The sequence below is a fragment of the Abramis brama genome, assembly GCF_963993115.1.
Source record: "Abramis brama genome assembly, chromosome: 8".
Classification (NCBI taxonomy): Eukaryota; Metazoa; Chordata; class Actinopteri; order Cypriniformes; family Leuciscidae; genus Abramis; species Abramis brama.
In genome coordinates this window covers 29688762-29712549 of record NC_139970.1, presented here as the reverse complement: position 1 = coordinate 29712549, position 23788 = coordinate 29688762, and the positions used below count along the sequence as shown (strand labels likewise).

At 38.9% G+C, this 23788-nt stretch overlaps 1 protein-coding gene across 3 annotated transcripts; it reads right to left on the bottom strand.

The window, feature by feature from the left end:
- Nucleotides 1-1160: 1160 nt before the first annotated feature.
- On the bottom strand, nt 1161-22900 carry mcf2lb (mcf.2 cell line derived transforming sequence-like b). 3 transcript variants are annotated; one of them, XM_084121515.1, is made up of 30 exons: nt 22685-22900; nt 15523-15606; nt 13195-13309; nt 13027-13117; nt 12714-12827; nt 12499-12615; nt 11677-11826; nt 11444-11568; nt 10317-10431; nt 10066-10185; nt 9743-9934; nt 9281-9472; nt 8915-9059; nt 8680-8744; nt 7397-7476; nt 7220-7286; nt 6825-6940; nt 6560-6629; nt 6346-6438; nt 5970-6062; nt 4985-5110; nt 4651-4872; nt 4060-4152; nt 3877-3955; nt 3718-3775; nt 3520-3641; nt 3337-3402; nt 2980-3054; nt 2248-2357; nt 1951-2164 (listed from the first exon to the last, which is right to left on the bottom strand). In XM_084121515.1, the coding sequence occupies exons 1-30, from the start codon at nt 22764-22766 to the stop codon at nt 2087-2089; spliced, it is 3255 nt and encodes a 1084-aa protein (XP_083977641.1). In that variant the 5' UTR covers nt 22767-22900; the 3' UTR covers nt 1951-2086. The 3 variants fall into 3 exon arrangements, with proteins under 3 accessions (XP_083977643.1, XP_083977641.1, XP_083977642.1); XM_084121516.1 differs by having other exon boundaries at nt 2980-3048; XM_084121517.1 differs by lacking the exon at nt 2980-3054 and having other exon boundaries at nt 1161-2164.
- Nucleotides 22901-23788: the final 888 nt, after the last annotated feature.

The following is a 23788-nucleotide window of genomic DNA, read 5'->3' as shown; positions in this document are numbered from 1 at the left end:
GGAGACGGTGGTGTCCTTGCCGGAGACGTTGGTGTCCATGCCGGAGTCGTTGGTGTCTGTTCTGGAGACGGTGGTGTCCGTGCCAGAGACGGTGGTGTCCATTCCGGAGACGTTGGTGTCCGTGCCAGAGACGGTGGGTGGTGTCCTTGCCGGAGACGTTGGTGTCCGTGCCGGAGAGACGGTGGTGTCCGTGCCGGAGAGACGGTGGTGTCCGTTCCGGAGACGTTGGTATCCGTGGCGGAGACGGTGGTGTCCGTGCTGGAGACGGTGTTGTCCGTGCTGGAGACGGTGTTGTCCATTCCGGAGACGATGGGTGGTGTCCGTGACGGAGACGTTGGTGTCCGTGGCGATGTCCGTGCCGGAGACAATGGTGTCCGTGCCGGAGACGGTGGTGTCCATTTCGGAGACATTGGTGTCTGTGCCAGAGACGATGGGTGGTGTCCGTGCCGGAGACGTTGCTGTCCGTTCCGGAGATGTTGGTGTCCATGCTGGACACTGTGGTGTCCATGCCGGACACTGTGGTGTCCATGCTGGAGACGGTGGTGTCCGTGCTGGTGTCAGTGCCGGAGACGGTGGTGTCCCTGTCTTGATATCAACAATTGAATTTTCTAAATAAATATATATAAACGCTAATAATTTAATCACAAACGGAGCGCTGTCAATTCCGCGCTGTGATAAGAGGCATTATCGTATGTCATATCAATATCAATAATCAGAAATGTTAATATATTTGATATATTTGAGCTGCAGTCCTTTTTTTGTGTTCAAAATGTATAGGCTAATAAGCGAGAACATCATGAATCAATTAGCCAAAACTGTGTTTTTGCCTTATCCGAATCACTACGGTACACCTATAATAAGTGTTTATATTCGGACTACTCAGACTGGTTTGGGTCCGCACTGCTGCGGAGTAGCAGTAGAGTGACATTTTGCGTGACTAGTCATATACATAAACTGAGAGAAGTAGCTCTGTCTACAAATGTTCTTCCGCAAAACGCATGTGGTTCTGTTTATTAACCGCTAGAGCGCCAAAAGTTACATGTATTACAAGTTACAGTATAAATATGTATTATAATATTTCATATATGAATGATTGTTATAACATAGAATGTTAGCCAAATTTACAAGCCTGATACATTTAAATCAAAATAGGCAAAAGTCATTAGTCAACTATGATTTTATTTTTATGTATATATAAAACAATATTGATTTGTAAACATATTTTACATACAAATGGCACAGGGTGATCACAGTCACTTTGAGAAACAACATCTGCATATATGATATGCTTGTTTTACATGTACAGTAGGTCCTAGTTTCCTGCACACAATGATATAACAACAGTCACATGCATTCACATTGGAGATTACAGGGCTTGACAACAGACATGCCATATCCCATTATAGACACAATTACTGTGGCACAAATTACTACTAAGTTTTAAGGGATGTGAAACATGTATCACAACATACTATAAGACAGTGCGTAAAGAGCCAGCTCAGGTGTCTCTGTGAAATGCATTATTTTGGTGCATTCTAAGACTACACTCTTAAAAATAAAGCTTCCTCAATGGGTCTTTGCAAATAACTCTGAGTTATGAGAACAAGAGTCATTTTCCACTGTATACATTTCTTTGGAATGTTACATTAAAGTTCTTGATGTTACATTATAGGTTTTTACATTATGGTCTAGAGATGGTTTCTTATATTTAAATAATAAAAAGGTCCATGTGGAGGCTGATAACTTATTTTTGGGACTAACCTTTTGGTTTTTGGCTGGTTAGTATCACCCCTGCTGGTAGATGTATGGTTCTAAAAAGCATTTTTCTCCATTGACAACTATTTAAAATTAGCTGTGTATTCTCATAAAAAGCACTTGTCGTCACATTGACATTTAAATTAATGTGAATGCTAATGGACAGCTTTCTCCAGGTATTCTAAACCACATGGTTCACCCATGAACCTTTATTTTTAAGAGTATGCAAAACATTTAATATGTCTCATTTTCCTCTTTTCCAGAGTTGTGCATGACACATAGTGTATATGCTGTACATTGATGGCATAACGGACACATTCACACTCAACTCTCATTCCTCAGGGTCCTTAGTCTCTTCAGAAAGCTGAATCTCTTCCTCTATCCTCATAGACTGCAGCTCATCTTCACACTGAAATAAAGATGAAGAAATGCTTAAAACATGACACTCTTTTGCTTTAAGTCAAACAGTAAAAAACAGACATGGTCATGCACCAGTTTATCTTCCTTCTCCTCCTCGGGGTCAGAGGTCATCTGCTCCTCTGCACTAAAGTAACCATCATGCTCCACAGAGGCATCCAGCGAAAGGGATCCTTTAGACCAACCTGAGACAAAATGAAAGAAGTTAGAGAAAACATAGATAAAAGTTAAAAGAGTTTGTATGAGGGCCATGTAGAGATGACAGAGAAAGTACCATTGAAGCCTCATCGTGATGTGATAGACAGGGGACAAACCAGTGAACATTTCCAAAATCACACAAAGGGCATGCGTGAGTGTGTGTCAGTGGTATGTTCCAGGTTCAATAATTAATTAATTCCAGTTAATGTCTATCAACAGCATGAATAAAAGGACAATCTGTCCACAGTTAACACATTTTTGAACAGAAGAATTCACAAAAGCACTTTGACAAAAATATTTGCTGCATATTTCTGCTTTGAAACCCTCTGTAATGTCTTGCTCTATTAACTTCCGTGGTAAATCTATTACCATAAACACGTTTTTGTTTATTTTTACAAACTGAGGGACTAGTCAAAACATTTTTTTGTGTAACCGATGCTGTCGATAGAGCTTAACCCGAAACAATCTTGTATAGACGAAGATGTGGTCAGAACTACTCAGAAAGCATCAGATGAGACACACATATAACCTACAAGCACATGTTGCCCTAGTAAGACCTCAGTGGAGTATGCATGAGTGTGCACATACGTGTGTACTCAGTATGTGTACCTCTCCTACGATTTTGAAACAGGCTTGATGTACTGAACCACCTGACTCCGCCCAAGTTAGGGTGTGGCCCTGTTTCTGGGAGGAAAATAACCAATCAGACGGCATCTCTGCATCTTCTTAGTATGGCACATTGCCTGAACTGAAGTACACCTGACAGAGTTTTGAGTGAGCTAATCCTTTGAGGATCAGCTCATTTTCTAACTTTAATCTTTAGAGAGCTTGGTGGCTTGGTGGTAATGAATTATCTGTTTTTAGCATCAGCCATTTTCTATTTTTATTTTTTTAAATCTCTTGAAGAGAAGATATCAAGAACATGTGAACTTCATGTTTGGATTTCAGTCTGCTAAAATAGGTCACCTAGAGGTGTAGGGTCACTTCGGATGTCCTGTCGTTTTGGTTTTGTCTCAAAGCTGAATGAAGACCCTGTAAACCACCAAAAGAAACAGAAAGAAGTTAAAGAGGAAGTTCAAACAAAAAATGAAAAGTCTCTAATGACATGATGTATGTATGCATGTCGTAGAGTTGGATTTTTTCACTCACCTTTCACTCTCTGTGTTGTTCCAGGTTCTAGAATGTTCTCAAGTTCTTTGCCTCTTTCCTCTTCTGTCTTCTGTTTCTCCACTCCTCCACTCCTGAGGTTACTGCGTTCATTTTTCCCCAGTCTTAAGATGTGATTAATTTCATGTTTTAAAATTAGCTCCAATATAAATGTGTAAATGTGATCGTGTGTAATCGTACCTGTTAGTTGAGCTGGTATCTGAGGTGAACTGATCAGGTGCCCTCAGTTGACTTGCCTCTACATAACAAGAGCATGCATTTAATGCATCTTTGTGTTAAATCGGTCATCTGAAAGCGTCACATATTTCTTTCCAAACAAACATAAAACCAGACCAATACCTTTGCAGGCCTCCAACTGTCCTGTTAGAAGTTTCCGGATTTCTGTCACCCAGATAGTCTTAACCTCCTCAGACACAGCCTACAGGATAACATATACCAGACTTAACGCATGTCTGATAACATAATCTTTTTAATAGGAATATGAACTAAGACATAAACTAAGACTAAGACTCTTGTGCTCACCTGTACTGTGTAGACCTCATCCCTTGAACTGGACCAGATCTCAAACTTCTTGCTGTCCCCTTTAGCATGCTCTGTTATTCCAAAAGCAGCCATCTAATGAAGACAGAACAGAGACCATCAGGTAAATAGGCTATTGAAGTATGAAAATAAAAATAAAAAAATTAAAAAAATGTGTGAGCTTGCTCATTTAAACATCCAAATTAGGCATACTCTTATGCACAAAATGAATTATATATTAAAAAAGAAAAGAAAAATTCTGCAAGGCATTTAACCAAAAGTTTAAATATTTGAGTTTGTGCATGTTATAAAAAAATGCTTCTTGCATTTGTTGAAATATATAAATAAATACAATTTAATATGATCCATTAAATATATCTGAAATGTTGCATTTGCTATTTTAGAAAAAAGTCAGATCAGGAAAATTGCCTTTTAAAGATGCAACTCTGGAAGTTACAAAATTTTCCTCAGTCTGGGAGAAATGCTACGGTTAATTGAACATAACAGAAGAGATGGGACTTACCAATATGAGCTCATCATCATTTTATAACATCTTTAGCTAAGCATTATTACACTCTATGTTATTATACTCACACTAAGCTCCTGTTTGAAGCTATATGAGGGGGCTTTCTCATATCCCTCTCCGCTCTCCTCTCGTCTCTTACAGAAGAGCAGGGCTTTCTCGTGCAGGAACAGGTGTCTCTGCATGGGCTTAAACCTAGCCAAATCTATCACCTTCACATGACCTCTCTTATGCTCCGCCCACACACTGAATGACCCCTGCATCAGCAGGCGACCCAGGTCTCCAAGGTTACCCTGCATAGAATCAATAAATATTGCTTGCAGATGTGGAATAAATAGAAGTGACAGAAAACATTAATGAATATTAATGAAAAGGACGAGAGTAAAGCGTGTGCATGCCTTTTACCTCATATCCTGTGATGGCAATGAGATGCATTGAGTCATTTACAGCCTTCAGGATCCCTAGTATGGAGGAAAGAGCTGCCTGCAGCTCCACTGAGCCCTCGCAGCCTTTACTGTACTTAATCATCTCCTAAAACACATTTCAAAGAAAAATTCTGGTTTCTATTACATGACCCCTGAAATGGAAATATTGACAGATCTTTTCTTCTGGACTCTTTTCACAGACATTTCCACAGTTATTAACATTGCAAATCTAGTAAAGTTTTTCATATTTTTATTTTTAAAAAATGCTATGCAAATTTATAATGCTATACTTTGTGTTGTTTTACAAAAAAATAATAATAATTAACACTGCTGCGTAGGTGTTTCAAATACAACGGCTGAGGGATTGATGACAAATTTCACATCTTTCTCTCTTCTGACCAAAATAATCAATCTCTCTATATTTTTCCCTTCTTTGGAAAGTCATGGAAACTCTATCACAGATTTTTTTTACTTTTGCTATTAGAGCAAAATGTGGAAATGGCCCATTGTGACGTATAGTTAAAGTTAAACAGATTATCGATTTTTTTTATTTATAAATGAAGGGCGGGGACTTGGTTCTTTCCATTGGTTGTTGATTGGCTGGAGGCAGAGGCAGATCTGACTGTGAGTTAAAAGTAGATTGTAAGAAAGGAGCAGGGTTTAAACAGACTAAATGATTGGAGAAATCCAGCATACGTCACCAGAGAGAAGTTGTTTTTACCAGAAGATCGAGATAATACATTTTTACTGAAGATTACGAGGTCAAAACTATTTATTTTATTTTATTAAATGCAAGGAGGAATCGTTCAGAATAAGATCAACAACATGCATTTAGAATATAGAGTGAATTTTTAATTCATATTGACTTTAAGATGCAGTTCTTACCATTTATCTTATAGAAGTCCCCCCCCCACCCCACCCCACCACACACACACACACACACACACACACACACACATTAATACCTTCAGAAGGAGCTGGTATTTAGTGATCCTCTGCACAGGCTTTAGTAAGTATGAGTCCAGCCCCAGCTTGTGCTCTAGTTTCTTCTGACACTCCTGATGCACAAACACAATGTGGTAAACAGCTTTCTTTCACAGAGAGGGCCTGATGTCATCAACAGATTGTGTTAAGTGTGTATGTGTGTCTGAGAGTGTGTGTTTGGAATAGAATACTAGAGTACTTCACACACAGTGAACTTTAAGGTAAATGTAGTAGGTCATCCAAATATTACATGCAAACAGAACATTGTACTGTATATGTGTATATACACTACATACTGCACATATAGTATGTAGTAGTAGTAGTAGTATGCTGTTTTAAATATGTATGTGTACATACCTGGAAGAAGGCACAGTCTGAGCACTGCCTCCAGAGGCTCTCAGAACGAGGCTTGTTGTGACAGTATTTCTCATAAATCTGCAGCTCCCTCATCTAAACAACCACAATGACCAAAGGTCTGAGCATCACTGAGAAAAATAAACTCCTAAAAGTTCACTTTTACTTCATACTTCAAAAAAATGCTTTGTTTTCTTGCTAGTTATAAAAAACTCACCCAGTCTAAAAAGCAGCTGCCCACAAGCTCAGGACAGTCAGTGTAAGTCTCCAGCTCTTTTAGGAATATTCTGAAAGGAATTTAAAATTTATTGTGAAACATTTATTTGAGCTGTGATTCATTCATTTAATCAGTGATATCTGCAAACAAATAATTTGCTAAAATGAATCAAACTTTACATCCTAACTAATGATGCTACTAACTATTCTCCAAATAATCTTTTACATTTGAATGCTGTTCATCCACTCCACTAGATGGCGCTCACCTTTTGTGGAAATTATAAATCTCCTGCATGTTCCCAAATAACACATCCTTCTTGTTCTGCAGAGCTGCAGGAATGAGAGGAGCCATGGAGGGGTTGTCCATCTCAGCAGCATATCCCTGTAGCACACACACATGACACATTTAATGGGGGCATATCACAAAAAAACAGGATTTTCATGGCACTATAATAAAGAGTTTGGTGTAGACCTGCTTCAACTTTCACAACAATAATCTACCTCCCAGGTCCAAGAGGACTTAATGTGGCAAAAACGGCTAAAACAGGATAAGGCCACTTGAACAACATTTCAGGAATATATCCTCCCACATAATAAAATGAAGTAGTTCCTTGATGTGAAGATGAATTTTATTTATGAAAGAACTGACAGATTCACTTACCTGCAAAACACACAAAAGCTCTTCCACATATGCTCTCTCTGTTTCCAGTAACTCATTCATTACATGCCTGTGAACAAACACAGAACACATAGACAATGAGGAACACACTGTAGAGGGGTGTTGATGGTCTAGTAAGGCACATGTGTTCCCCTCTTTCCCCTTTGACCTTGGACTGACCTGCGCAGCACAGCCAGGGTTTCCTCCTCCTCAGATACAGAAGCATTGCGACTGCTCCTGTCAACCTGATCAAAACTTACCTACACAAAGGGAATCATTATTGAGTAATAGTCAAGGCCCTTAACTTACATAGAGTTCCCTACATGAGAGAGAGGTTTATTTCATTTGCTTATACAAAGAGAGTGATTTATAGTTTTTCTCAATCGCTTTGGCTCAATTCTCGAAATTCTCAAATTCAGATCTCTGAACAATTAGTTTCTTGTTCACATTAGATTTGAATTTCTTATTGATTTAAGCAAATTGCATGTGTTTTGGCACGTGTGCAAAGAGTAAGTACAATTGTTTACAATTTGCACAATAATTGCAAAAAATGTACATGGCTTGTTTATCAAAACTGATGAGTTGATTTTCAGTGAAATTGTCAGCTCTTCACAACTTCTAAACATTCTTTCATCATGTGAGCCATCACATGCAAAATTATGCATTTAGTTATCAAAATCTATCAGACTTGTACAGTGTGTACATTCCATAAATATCTAACTTGGAATGTTTGTAATGTCTGTTAAATTGGCAAATAGCCTGGCATATTGTAATCACAAACTTACTAATCAACCAATCAAGTTTGGAAGCATATATATGGAGTTTGCCAATCACTTCTATTTTTGAACATAGAAGAATGTCACAAATCACAATCCTAAACAGCAGCAGCTAAAGCAGTACTGGATAAATATATTTGTATTCACACAGTACATTTATTTTTGTATTTATACATGTGTATATAAATGTGTTACACATCAACTGAAAATTCAGTTGCTTGCCCCGGAAGAGCAATAGGAAGCTATAGACTGAACTGACAATCTTGTATAGTAGGCTGTAGAAAATCAACAAATTATCAACAAATTGTCAACAAAAAAAGTAGAAAAAAATAAATAAATTGTATATAACAAATATTTCCATGGTGAAAAAGCATCTAAACATTTTGACCAGAGTGGCTCACACGATGACAAAAACACTTTTTATTTTGGTGGCATTGGCCAATTTACTGACACAATAACTACATTTTGAAGCATGTATTCAACGTTTTGGGTGAGTACCTATGTTTTGCAGGCATGTAATAGAGTTCTGATGTTCCAGCAAACAGTTGTGAAAACTGAACTTACAGTTTAGAGAATGTTAAGACATTCTCTAAACTGTAAGTTCAGTGCCAAAGTGATTGAGAAAAACTAAAATTATAGAAAAGGGAGGAAAATACACTCTGGGCAATGTAGATGAATTATACATACTTGTTTACAGGACGCACTGCTATCTAAGTCCTCGCTAATACAGATGTTCTCGTGATCCCTGTGAGCTGAAAGAGAGAAATACACCAATTGCCTCCATTTTACACTTAAAAAAGTTACAGACAGACAGACAGACAGACAGACAGATAGATAGATAGATAGATAGATAGATAGATAGATAGATAGATAGATAGATAGATAGATAGATAGATAGATAGATAGATAGATAGATAGATACCAGGAGATGAGAGTGACTCTGGTCGAGGGGCCACAGGCTGGACAGGGCGTGTTTGTTTGGCTGCTAGTTTTTTCAGGCTAACCCTCCTCCTCTCAAACATCTCCTGTAGAGAGGCTTTCTTCTCAAATGCACGCTTCACCTGTTCCTGTATCATTACACATTATGTAATATAATATAACACAATATAAAAAAATATTTTATTTTTATTTTATTTATTTTTTACTTTTTTATATTTTTATTACTAAATAAAAACTAATTGGCAAACAATGTTTTTTTTCCATTTCATTTTGTGACTACAAATTAAACTGAATCGAATTTGAATTATAAGTGAGTTGCATGTATAGTTATGAATTCATATTGCCTCACCCTGAGCTCATTGTTCAGTATGCTCTCATATTCCAGCCAAACTGTGCTAATCTCCCACTGCTGTTTCTCATTGGCTGTCTCCAGGTAAAACTCCAGCTCTGACAGTGCTGACTCCGCCCCCTCCTGTGATTGGCACTTGTCAAGAGGCTGTGATGCTAGCATGTAAATCCCATCATCACACCATTTACACACCTGAAAGAGAAAAAGTACAGAAGAGAACGTGGTGGAAACAGATTTGCATATACAGTATGAAAGTGTGGTTACATGTCTGCGTGTGTGTAGAGAATTTGCATGTAGCTGAATGAAGGTGAAGACTTTATGCACCATCACTCCAGGTCTCCCTTGCTAAACTAGTTCTGTCTTAAAAGCTTTATGGCTGGTGTAAGGTAATGGTTAAATACCTGGGCTGGTAACTGAAAGATTTATATAATATATTTATATATATATATATATAAAAATCACCGTGTCCAGTCTTCTGTGTAGCTCTATAGCCTGTGTCAGCATGGTCTTATTGTCTTTTAGCTCTTGGATGAGATTGTCTTTTGCTTTCTGTAGCTCAGTGCATTTTACTGCGACACTGTCATCACCATTCTGAGAGCTGTCAATCAATCCTTGGCCCTCGGCAACCAGAGATCTTACTCTGTCCAGCACTTCCTGCAGAAAAAGGAAGTGTGTTAGAGAGGAGGTATTCATCACAAGGGTTATTGAAAGATGCATACATCCATGCATATATGTCTGTGGATGTATGATAACACAACAAGATTATTCAGATGGCGGAGACTCACACAGACTTTCCTTTCGTGATTGGTCAGTTCTTGAAGGAGGTGTTCTGTTTGGGCGGGGCTTATTCCAATATCTGAGAAGGTATTCAGCGTTTCTGTTGCCTGCTCCAGCTCTGTTTGCAACTACAAGACCGTAGCAAATAAAACAGAGAGCAAATATTATTAGTAAAGGCTATTATTATAAATATTAATAGTAATGTTATTCAGTAATAAGAATAAGCTGTAAAAATATGAGTGTCTTTTAAAAGCAAGACCTGTTGAAAGCTGTGCTCAAACTGGCAGAGTTTCAAACATAGCTCCAGTTTATTTTGATGCTGAATCCAGAACTCATCAAATGCTGTAGAGCTCTCATTCAACTGGGATAATAGCCTGCAAGTTGGCAGGGAACAAGAGAGAGAGAGGGATATATGAATGAAATCTGAATGACTAAGTAATTGACAGTGCATACATTAAACAAAACAAATATTACATCTATATTAGATGAAATATGAAATAGTGTATAAACCACTAGTATTGTTATTGCTAACTAAAACTATTAAAATTGTTGTCGGTATTTGAAATAAAACTGAAATTAAATATAAATATTTAATGAAAAATGTTGCTTTGGCAATTAACTGAAATAGCCTAAATAGGTTTAAGTTGAAATACTAATATTACTCAAACTAAAATAATAATTTATTAAATCTATACAATATTTTTTTTTAAACTAATAAAAAATACTGAAAATAATAAAGAAAACAAAAAATAAAAGTCAGATCTAAATATGAATAAATACTATATAAATTATTTTTGTTTAATGTTTTGACCCATTCAGAAAATGTATGGATGAGCATTATCACATTGGCAGAGTGATTCACATGACTTCGCACTTGTGTCTCATTGTTATCTCATGCTTTAGGACCTCAATAAACAGTTGGACAGCATAAATTACATTACAGTGTTATTTTAGAATTCTTATATAATATATATAAATTAAATAAATTTTAGTAAGACAAAAAAGTGTCCAGGGTGCTTAGGGAGTTCAGTCAGATGTTTGAAAGTGCTCTTTGGGGTCAGGAATTCAAATAAATATAGAAAAAAGAAAATCCAAGGCACTCTTCTTCAAAATTATTTAAAAAGCCTTTATTTTACTGGCTATTTCATAATAGAAAATTAAAAGACATGGGGAGAAGCAACCCATGCGTAGCGGTGCAAACAGCCTTCTCCAGGGTTTTGAAGAAGAGTGCCTTGGATTTTCTTTTTTCTATATTTAAATAAATTTAGTATTTTATATATCTATACATATGTTTATTTATTTATGCATTCTTTCAGATTAAGATGCAGAAAAACAACAGAGGAAAAGTTCTAGAGGATTTCTACTAAGAAAGAGTCTGAGATTTACCTGTGCACTGTAGCAAGATTCTCAAGCTGATCGGGGTTTAGACTGCTGTCCGGATCTCTGCGGACCGGTTCCCTGATATTCTCCAAGAGTTTACGTCCTTGGCTGAGAGCTTCTACCATCTCTTTCTAAAGAGAAAACAATGAAGCAAAGAATAATTTTTGTAAAAACTAAAGGAATATGTGAGGTGGCACATACTGAATACTACTGAACATATTGAATGCTTTTTTTTATACTTTCAAACTGTCTTTTCTGCTGGTGTGTGCATTCAGCAGATTGCCGGCTGTTAGGTGGTTGTTAGGCAGCTCTGTTTCTGCCAGCTCTCTGCCGAACATTTGCAGTCTCTGAGCCATCCTCTTCAGTAATGCAGCGAAGCTTTCAAGATCCTACCGGCACAAAGAATTCATAATTTCATATATGATGTATATCACTGGTACAGCTTGTTTCATTTCGGTTATGCATAGGTTTTTAATGCGCACTCAATAATTTTTCTCCAATTAAAAACATTACACAGAAACGTAATTAAAATCACTTTGACAATATGTTTCAATCATTTTCAATTAAATGCCAGAAAGTTTTATCAATAGCCCAATGAAAGATGCTTTAAGATTGTTCAGCAAAAAAAATCCAGTCATTTCAAAAGGAATCCACTTTTTCCCAACAGCTTTAAGTTGTCCATGTGAATTCACCACGTTGACCAACAGAAAGCTGAAGTGACTTGTGTGTGAGTTGTGTTTCTTTGCTACCCAAAAATGCTGTGATTACATTAATGTTAGCGCACATTTACACTATAATGAAGCAGGTTGTCTCATTAAGGCCGCAATGTTGCAATCACATGAAAAGCTGTGTATTATTAATATTATGAATGAAAAATGTAACTTTATCCACCCGATTATTGGGCAATGTCACCCATGAAATAAATTAATCATGGCTGACAGCAAATTATGCATTTCTACAAGTGAATTAATAAACAATTTGAATTCATGTGATGCTGCATCCACACCACTGTCAGTATAAAAAATACAGAGTACAACTTCAAGATGTGTATTTGTTCTTACGGTGCGATGAGAAATCCAGGTCCTGTGGCAGTAGTATTGAGAGCCACCCAGGTCTTGTGTCAGTTGACTCCGCTCAATATAAGAGTGCAGATCAGCCACTGAGCTTAGCATGATGACCTTCAATACACACAGGCTTCATTATTTACAACGACATGACACACACAAACAGATGTGGCCTGTATAAAACAACAACAACAAACATTCAGGTTTCGTACCGGTACTTTAAAGTCATCTCTGTGGAGTTTGAAGAACACATCAGATAACGCTCGCTGCAGGATAGCACTGGGTCTCAGCACCAGAACAAGCTGAAGATTAGCAGGAAACCAGCCCTACACACAAACACAAGAAAGCACTCAAATTCATATTATACATAATAAATATATCAAATGGATATTTTTAAATATATTATAGACGATAAAACAAAATATCCAGATGTGTGTGAAGTATCTGCAAAAATATTACTGAAGACAATATTTATGTGCATTTATATAGGAGAGATTCAGAAGCCACAGGTACTGTTAGACTTACTGAGATACGCAGTAATGTTGCCTTTAAACACGCCCATCGATCTTGACGCCTATCAATCACTACGATAAAGCCCACACCTGCTGCACTCAGACTGATGAAGACACATGCACATGTGTTACTGCGGTCAGTATGTATGATATTCAAATGTGTGTTCATTTGTGAATTTACCTGGGAATACTTGTCAGGTAGGTAAGAACGTTACGAAACTCTTGGTCTCCAATTTCACTAAACGAAGGGAATTCTGGGAAGATAATGATAGGGCTTCCATCCTGTCCTCTCCCCCCTAAAATAGACAGATAGACAGAAATATGAAGAATCAAAGAGAAAAATCCTGCTCCTATAATCTTTTACACAGGCAAACAGCAGGGGCCAATAAAAATCAGAAACCGTGCTGTCCTGTTGTCTGTGTTGGCATGCATCAAAGATCTTAAATTAGCACACAGGCAAACCAATAAACAACCTGCTCACACCACCTGTATGCTATGTTACAGTTTTCATATTGTGTGCTGCTGCTATTGAACAACAGCCAAACTGTGACATAATACCAGATCGGCTTGTTACTGTTCTTATCATCTGTTAGCTAGCATCAATAATTTTGGTTTTAAAATCACATTTTATCCCTGCTGCACCATTGACAAGACTGCGCCGCAATACCAAGCAAAGCAAGAATAGGAAAGTGTACCATCCCTGAACCTTATACACACCAAACCACTTGCCTGTGCAAAACCATAATGATGCTAGCTTGTTATGGGAGGTAACCAGCCTGTTGCTATGTAGTTACTAAGGTGTTCTGAGTGGTATTTTGCATGTAGCTACACTTCCATTCAAAAGTTTAATGTTTCTGAATGCTCACCAAGAATTTGGTTGATTATATTATATTATATTATTCAGTGTCACATGATCCTTCAGAAATAATTAGAATATGCTGATTTGCTGCTCAAGAAACATTTCTTATTATTATCAATGGTGATACTAATGGACTAATATTTTTCTGGAAACCATGATACATTTTTTTGGATTTTTTGGATTCATTGTTTTTTTTTGGTTTTTTGTTTTTTTTTCAACAATGTAAAATACTTTACTGTCACATTTGACCAATTTAATGCATTTTTGCTGAATAAAAGAATTAATTTCTTAAAAATAAAATAAAATCTTAAGGACCCCAAACTTTTGAACAGTAGTGTATATTGTTACTAAATTGTCATATTGTTAGTCATAATCTGTTTGTTACTATATTGTCAAAAGAGACCAAGTCTCATTAAAATCCTGGTATCCTAGTTTCCGTTTCCACGCAAGTGGGATTGTTTTACAGTGATTGAAAAGTGACTGAAAAGTAATTGGTCCTCACCAAGTATCATTAATAAATATAATCATAAAAAAGAAAAAATGAAGAGATAAAGACACAAGTGTTGTCAGTATTCCCTCAGGATAGAAACTATGATTTCCCCAATGTATTCAAAAATGTCACTTTATTCTTCCTATCTATTTTGCTCCTTTAAATCAGGATGAAAATACAAGGTGAAACATCGGTGGTAAGACAGAGAGAAGACAGTGGTGATGGAATGGAAAGAGTGAGAGAGAGAGAGAGAGAGAGAGAGAGAGAGAGAGAGAGAGAGAGAGAGAGAGAGAGAGAGAGAGAGAGAGAGAGACACTGGGTGAAGATCCCAATGTGACAAAAATATAAATTTGGCAAGTCATGCCTTCTTCTCCCTGTCTCCATGACAACAGGACAGAGATTGTGCAAGCATCGTTTACTCAGTTCAGTTTAACGGTAACAACCTGTCAGCAAAAACAACACATATTCGGATTAAATCCTTTGCATGCTTTACAGAGAAACACATTCAGTTTAAAGAAATTATCCAACCACCCATTACAGAGAGAAGCAGGAAATGATGGAAAGTGAATTTTGACTAACAAATCTACACATACATGCACATGTGCCCTAACGTAATGTTACGTATTCAAATACATATTTTTTTGTGCTCTAATTGAAGAACTCTTTAATACTACAATATATTTTATGTAAATAAATTGATTACCCTCATTGAGATAAAGGAAAGTGTTTCTATTGCAATATACTAGAAATGTGTTGTATGAGTATCCTCCTAAAATAAAAATGTGGATGGCATAACTTTAGTCTTGGAGGAATTTGATAAGAAATGTTCGAGTTTTTATTGAAATCTCAGACTCCAGATTTTAGTATGTTGGCAACCATGGAGACCTTGTTGATATCTGATGTGAAACTCTTTAGGAGACATGTATGAATATGATTACTGTTTTTTTTTTTTTTTTTTTTAGAAAATATATCCAAGATTTAAAACCCATAAGCAAAAATATCCATCTGCTTTTTTATGAGACACAACTGAGATCTCATTTGAGAGATCCAAAGAGATCTAATTTGTTTTTCTATTTCCCTGTGGATCCTTACAGTTGGTCCCTGGATAATGTTTCAGTTTCATGGATAAAGAAAGAAATGCAAATATAAAGAATATTTACCTGACAGGAATGAAAACTGTCTCTTGAGCTCAGTTATGATGTCAGCAGCGCAGAGAGGACTGGACTCCTTCTGCATGATCTCATCTGTAACAAACACACAGAGACACACTAACATCACGTCTACAGTCGACGCTGACAGCATCGTTCATTATAACAGGAGCGTTCCAGTTCTCCCTGTAACCAGGGCAAGACAATCCTGCAGTATTACCGTTTAAATTAAGTTTAAAACCTTACTTGCACAATAGCAAATAACAAAATGAAAAACAGCACTTATCTTATTGTTGTTATTGATGATAAGATGAAATAAACCACAGGTGAAGAAGTTAACCACAGGTAAGTAGAGCCTACAGAGTCTACACACACACACACTAATATATTACTGGCTGTCTTGAATGTATTGTGTCTTTGGCTGGTGTATATTACCATCTGAGGGAGGTGAATCTTGCCCAAAGCAATTCCCATGCTCTGGTCAATGGCACATCAGACATGTTTAGAAAGAAAAGATTAGGTGATTTCCTATCTATCTCAACCAAAACCACCTCTGGAAATAGTGCCTCAAAGTGCGTACAACTAATTATCTGCATGTCCACACCTTCTATTGTATATCATGGCCTCAATGTTTTTTTTAACTGCAGGATTAAGAAATGCATTTTTTTTTTTAAACCTACACAGCAATCAAATATTTAAGCGGTATTTAAAAGGAAATGACAGAAGAGGCCTGAAAAGAGGGAGAATATATCCATTGCATTCTTTTGTTCTTCTAAAATAAGAGTGTGTTGTCCCATTGGAGTCAGATTTACCCCCTTAGGATATTCACACACACTGGACAGAAAATCATCTGTCACATTTCAAATGAGCTTTTATGGTAGCGCTCACCTGTTCTCTCTCTCCTGCTCTCAGTTCTGATCAATTATATTTAGTGAGCTTCATTTGTATGACAAAAACTGCAAAACTGCATTGCCAAATTTGTCAGAAATAACTATAATAAAGTAAAATAACAATAGTGCAAATGGAGTAAATAACAAATTAACATAATTAATTGTATTAAATATATTTAAATAATTTTACATTTTAAAATAAGATAAAATGATAAGGCCTTACTTTGGAGCCAGTGGCAACATCTGGAAAAATTGTAATATTTCTCAACCTCAGCCAGAGGAATGCACATAGTTTTCCCTCTGTTCTGTACATCCATCCCTCTGTTTCTCTCTTCCTCTAATGTCTCACTGAATCCTCGGCCGTCTTGTAACCATAAGCAGTTATCTCAGAATGAGCTACCTGAGACAGGTGCACCAGTCAATGACTTCCTGTTTTCTTTCTCTCTCTCTCTCTCCCTCCCTCTCTCTCTCTCTCTCTCTCTCTCTCTCTCTCCCTCCTCATTTCCAGACTTCCTGGAATGAACTGGTCTCCTGACGCACATACAAAAGTTCCCTTCACCTGCAACATTTTTACAGAATAACTGATAACAGTGATGGATCACTGACTGTAAAGCACTGTACTTCCTTTGTTTACACTCTCTCTATGTCTGTCTGTGTCAGCACAATCACCCCAAAAAGAGTCTCCTGACACCCCCTCCCCTGCCCCGCCCCTCCCCAGCCCCACCCCACCCCACCCCCAGGAGCCCCTTCCCCCATCAGATTGGTGGATGAATGAGACCCTGTGTGTGTCTGTGTTTGGTTGGTTTCTCCACAGTGTAAGAGGAATCTCAGAGTGCCATCTGATCTTACTGAGGAGGGAAAGATAAAAGCTGAATTCAAACCAAGTTACTCAGTAGCACTGGTAAACCTCTCTCTCTTTCAGACACATACAAATGTAAATACACACTTTCCTTAGGAGTCTCTGTGGGCAAAAATATTGCTCCAGTCCAGACTGAGTCAAACTAAAGTTCATACGAAAACACATAATGTTTCACAATAAATGGCTCTAAGTAAAAAAAAAAAAACCTATTGGAGCTTAACTATCACTGTAACGTTTTAGTACACAATATTAGGATTATCATTGCACATACTGTATAGTGGTGTAACACATGGGTGAACACAAAAACAAATGGAGAGCTGGATCCATTCGCAAAAGAGTTTAATAACAAAATAAACATAACCAAACCACAACAGAGAACCAGAGAACCAGGTAACAGATAACAGAATGAGTAGCACCAAACGTACATCCATGCAGCACAAGACTCGACAAGGAACACAAAAAAACTAATAGGCAAACAAGACACCTAGCTGTCCACCACAGCGGAGCAGGCGGAACTACAGACCACCACAGCGGAGCTGCAGGCGGAACTACAGACCACCACAGCGGAGCTGCAGGCGGAACTACAGACCATCACAGCGGAGCAGGCGGAACTACAGACCACCACAGCGGAGCTGCAGGCGGAACTACAGACCATCACAGCGGAGCAGGCGGAACTACAGACCATCACAGCGGAGCAGGCGGAACTACAGACCATCACAGCGGAGCAGGCGGAACTACACACCATCACAGCGGAGCAGGCGGAACTACAGACCACCACAGCGGAGCTGCAGGCGGAACTACAGACCACCACAGCGGAGCTGCAGGCGGAACTACAGACCATCACAGCGGAGCAGGCTGAACTACAGACCACCACAGCGGAGCAGGCTGAACTACAGACCACCACAGCGGAGCAGGCGGAACAACAGACCATCACAGCGGAGCAGGCGGAACTACACACCATCACAGCGGAGCAGGCTGAACTACAGACCACCACAGCGGAGCAGGCTGAACTACAGACCACCACAGCGGAGCAGGCGGAACTACAGACCATCACAGCGGAGCAGGCGGAACTACAGACCACCACAGCGGAGCAGGCTGAACTACAGACCACCACAGCGGAGCAGGCTGAACTACAGACCACCACAGCGGAGCAGGCGGAACTACAGACCATCACAGCGGAGCAGGCGGAACTACAGACCACCACAGCGGAGCAGGCGGAACTACAGACCACCACAGCGGAGCTGGCGGAACTACAGACCACCACAGCGGAGCAGGCTGAACTACAGACCACCACAGCGGAGCAGGCTGAACTACAGACCACCACAGCGGAGCAGGCTGAACTACAGACCACCACAGCGGAGCAGGCGGAACTACAGACCACCACAGCGGAGCTGGCGGAACTACAGACCATCACAGCGGAGCAGGCTGAACTACAGACCACCTCAGCGGAGCAGGCGGAACTACAGACCATCACAGCGGAGAGCAGGCGGAACTACAGACCACCACAGCGGAGCAGGCTGAACTACAGACCACCACAGCTGAGCAGGCGGAACTACAGAACACCACAGGAGCAGGCGGAACTACAGACCACCACAGCGGAGCAGGCTGAACTACAGACCACCACAACGTAGCAGGCGGAACTACAGACCACCACAGTGGAGCAGGCTGAACTACAGACCACTACAGTGGAGCAGGCGGAACTACAGACCACTACAGTGGAGCAGGCGGAACTATAGACCACCACAGGCGGAACTACAGACCACCACAGCGGAGCAGGTGGAACTACAGACCACTACAGTGGAGCAGGCGGAACTATAGACCACCACAGGCGGAACTACAGACCACCACAGCGGAGCAGGCAGAACTACAGACCACCACCACCACAGTGGAGCAGGCTGAACTACAGACCACCACAGTGGAGCAGGCGGAACTATAGACCACCACAGGCGGAACTACAGCGGAGCAGGCGGAACTACAGACCACCACAGCGGAGCAGGCAGAACTATAGACCACTACAGCGGAGCAGGGGAACTACAGACCACCACAGTGGAGCAGGCTGAACTACAGACCACCACAGCGGAGCAGGCAGAACTATAGACCACTACAGCGGAGCAGGGGAACTACAGACCACCACAGCAGAGCGCAGAGAGTTCATAGAAGACCTTTGTGTTAGTGTCAGGGCAGACAGGAAGTTCAGGGACAAACTCCATGGTAGTGTCAGAACAGACAGGAAGCTGGGATGACCTTTGTGGTCTTATCTCAGCAGACAGTGAGTTCATTGATGACCTTTGTGGTCGTATCTGGGCAGAGAGAGTTCACTGACAACCTCTGTGGTCGTGTCAGGGCAGACAGGAGCTAGTTCAGGAGCAATCACCGCCACCTTGAGAGGATTCTTAGCGGTCACTGCCACTTCAGGAGAAGCTGTAGAGGTCGCCGCCGCCTCGGGAGAACCAGGAGAGGTGTGTGTGGCCCAAACACACAAGATAGCCACCGTCATCACAGGAAACGCACTCAATGGTAGAAAGGCCTCGGAGACCCCCGGACTCAGGATCACTGGACTTGAAAGATCTGGGACCACTGGGCTAAAGGGTGCTAAGACGACCAGTCTGGGGACCACCGAGGACCATCACGAATGAGTATGTGTTGGTTGTGGTTATTGAGTCTGTGGCAGTAAAAGTCAATAAAGGCAAAGTCTGGGAAGTCTGTAAGGTAGGTGATATCCAAACAATCATTGGTGTGGTCCTTGAGGGAATGGTGGCCTTGCTGGAGCCAAATTAAACTATTTGCTGGATCCATCTTGGTCGAGTCTTCTGTAACACTGGGTGAACTCAAAAACAAAGGGAGAGCTGGATCCACAAGCAAAAGAATTTAATAACAAAATGAACCAGGGGAACCAGGGGAACCAGGGGAACCAGGGGAACCAGGGGAACCAGGGGAACCAGGGGAACCAGGGGAACCAGGGGAACCAGGGGAACCACCAAACATTCATCTGTGTAGGTCAAGACTTGACAAGGAACACAAGAAACAGAGGGGTTTAAATACTAGAGGGTTAATAAGCAAACAAGACACACCTGGGAGTGATCACAGAACTAATCAACAAGAAAATCTGCAAAAGGACTACAAAAATGGAACACAGGACAGGAAACAGGAACAGAAACGGCGTAAAATGCAAAATTAACAAAACACACAAAACACAAAGCCAGGGAATACATAACAAGTGGGGTCCAAAAATCAGAGGCTATTTTGAAAATATAGGATTCTAAATCTTAATTTAAACCTGTAAATAAACAAAGTTGTAGTATTATGGAAAGTCTAAGATTTGGCACTATTTCTATAGGTTACTAATCAAATAAGCAAATTTGTGACACTGATCATGTGAACTCTTTGTACAGATAGTTAGATGTTCTTGAAGCTCAAAATGCTCTTTGGATCATTCTCAAATTATACTGGAGAACATGATCATAAGGTTTTACACAAACTCATTTTTATTATGTTGATAATATCATTTGTAACAAATAAAACTACATTAAATTTAAAAATCTGACTTTTCTAACCCCACTATACATACTGTTCAAAAGTTTAGGTTCAGTCAGATTTTCTTTTTAAACAAAGGATTACTTTTATGATAAATATTATAAAAAATATATTAAAATAGAAAACAGTTTTTTTTTTTTCCTGTATAGTTGATCAAATAAATACAGCCTTGGTAAGCATAAGATACTTCTTTCAAAATATTTTTAAATATTTAATATTCTGAACAGTATTGTTCTGTACAATCATCTAAAGACCTTTTGAACATATAAAAGTGATGAATTTTTGCCAGTGTTAGCATGCTTTCACTCACTCTGTCCTTGTGCCAGCGGGACCAGAGGAAGCTGTCCACAATCAATGGGATGCGTTTTCCTCGATTTCCTCAGCATAACTTTCCCCTTTAATGCAGTCTGATACCTGACCTCACAGTGTTCTTTAAGTTATGCTTTACGATACTACAGTACATGGTACTAAACTCAAACAGTTGACTGCAATTGTTAAAGCCTCAGCAAAACTTAATTTCAGAACAGCTATAGTTAAACGACATACATGCCTCCCTAAAGCCTGTGTACTTTAGAACTACTGCAGCAAGCCGTGCTGCTACTGTGGAAAACTGTGTTTTTATGGTATCCGTTTTTGTACTCAGCAGTAACTCTGCCAAACACACACACACACACACACACACACACACACTTTGGTCAAGTCACCCCCAGCATGAATCTCACAGGACAGTTTTTGGAATTCTCTTCCAGCCTTGGGCTTCTGAATACGTTCTGAATCACTACTGTATCATATTTGATACATTAATTTCACATATGATCATGAGAATGATCAAAACTTTGCTGAAAAACCTGTTGTACACAATCTTCTATGCCTTCTGCCCTCAGACTAATAGTTCATATTTTTTAGCAAGTAAAAGACCTTCTAGTGTCATCCTAAAAATGTCTGCCGAAAAATCTTACAGATCTTACATTTCTATAAAGTAAACATAGTAATTACTTTTATAATGTTATTAATATTTCAAGATTTACTGGACTGAAGTAACTTATATTTACTTGATTATTTATATATTTTTTTATATTTAATCAAAAAACATATTTTTGTTAAAAAGTATGTATCAAAGATACAAAAGGCTTTTGAAGAATGTTTATTTATACATCTCTCAGTCATCGTGTTGCATTGCATTATATTTTTTGCCCCCTACAATCAAAACTACAACATTTAAATATCATCTTACAACGACATATTATTGATAGATTATTGATAGTGAAAATCTCACTGATTTACATTACAAGCAACCAGAATTTCATCGTACTTTTTGGCCATGTAAATAACAACAAATGCACCAGTTGGATATTTTTGCTCAGTTTGGGCCTTTAAAAAAAAAAAAAAAAAAAGGTGTTTTTTTCTCCTCGAGTGTGAGCTCCATATTCTCACTGCGTGGGCCATAAAAGCCTGATGCATATTAAATACAAAACAAAACATACATGCAAACTTTTTTAAGGTTTTCATTTATATTTAGTCTAAAGGTTCAATAAACTGATCCATTAAAAATATATATTTTTTTTTTTAAATAAACTATTATTTCACAAGTCAGGGTAAATATTTTAATTAAACAATATCACACAAGAAAGAGTGCTGTTGTTCCGAATATCAACTCAGCTATAATTTGGCCAATACTTCGACCATGAAGTGACCAAAATTTGTGGCCACATATAAAATTATAATGTAGACAGTACTGCTGTAATATTCCAAAGGTGAGTAATTCTTACCAATTAAAAACATTACCGAAGCTATCAATAAGCCACTCAGTGTGTAGAGGCATTTCACCAAGTAGCTCTTTAATAAAAACAAGCTGAGTGACAAACATACTCATTTAGGCTACAGTTCTTACCAATGTTGTGAGAGACATTGCTCAATCTGCGCTGTAATTCTTGCACGACTGCCTTCTCTGTCTGCATCCAGATCATCGCCATCCTTCACTCCAGAGGGAAGGAGGACGGATAGAGTGGACGTTATGAGAAGAATATCACCCTCTGTCCTTCAGTGATGGGCAATTCAGCATCAGCATCACAGAGAGAGACGGGGGAAGGGGCTCTCTGATGACACACACAGTCAGACAGTCTATGAATATAACCAGTGGAAACCTCACACGCATGTGCACACAGAATGGCATGACATGCTGCTGTATGGATTTTGGCGCCATCACTTGTACTGTTTCTGCTATTACAGCACACCACACTGCACCTGGAGACTGGAGTGGAAGCAAGAGGGCAAGATTGAAATAATTTAATTCACTGTGATTGACTTGAATTTCATATACAGAATAACAGTATAAGATAACAAAAAGATGTTTATATATTTTGTCACATTGATCAGAACTTAGGAGGCATGAACTATGGGTTTGGGTTTAGAACTTTACAGGAAATAAACTTTTCATAGCAGTATTTCAGCAGAAATATAGAGATAATGATTATTAAGTTAAACCTTATGTTCGAAATTGATATATTTGCATTTGTCTGTTGCCTATACAATCTGTTGTAGATTCTATAAGTGAGCATGTTTCATGATCGTTATCATAGCACTACTATACTGCATACAATATAAAATGCATTTTTACATTTTCTGAGAGAAATGTGTCTGTGATGCTGCTTACCTATGCATGTTGGCGGCGGTTGGTTGCCAAGGTGTTGCTGTGGGGTTAATGTCTTGAGGTTGAATATAGGCTACTCGTTGCTATGCTGTTAATATTTGAATGCATCCTTCGGGGATGTTTTAATCGTCCACCAGGCGAAGCCTGATCAAATACTATTTGAAGAAGTCATGAATCATCGATGTTACACGAAGTAGGCCAAAATGTTGTATCGGATATCGAAGGTATAGCTCATGAACTTTCATCTTCTTCTTGTAGGCTAATAGTTTTACTTAATGAAAAATAATTATCTATAATAATAATTATAATTTGCTTGGTTATTTTGCTCAATGCTCATGAATAATA

Coding starts and splice junctions, on each gene's coding strand:
- mcf2lb (XM_084121515.1), bottom strand. CDS start 22,766: ATGGCGATGATCTGGATGCAGACAGAGAAGGCAGTCGTGCAAGAATTA. Junction 9,935..10,065: donor ATCACGAAAGGAAAGTCTGT/GTGAGTCTCCGC, acceptor CTTTTTCTGCAG/GAAGTGCTGGACAGAGTAAG. Junction 3,956..4,059: donor ATGAGGTCTACACAGTACAG/GTGAGCACAAGA, acceptor GTTATCCTGTAG/GCTGTGTCTGAGGAGGTTAA.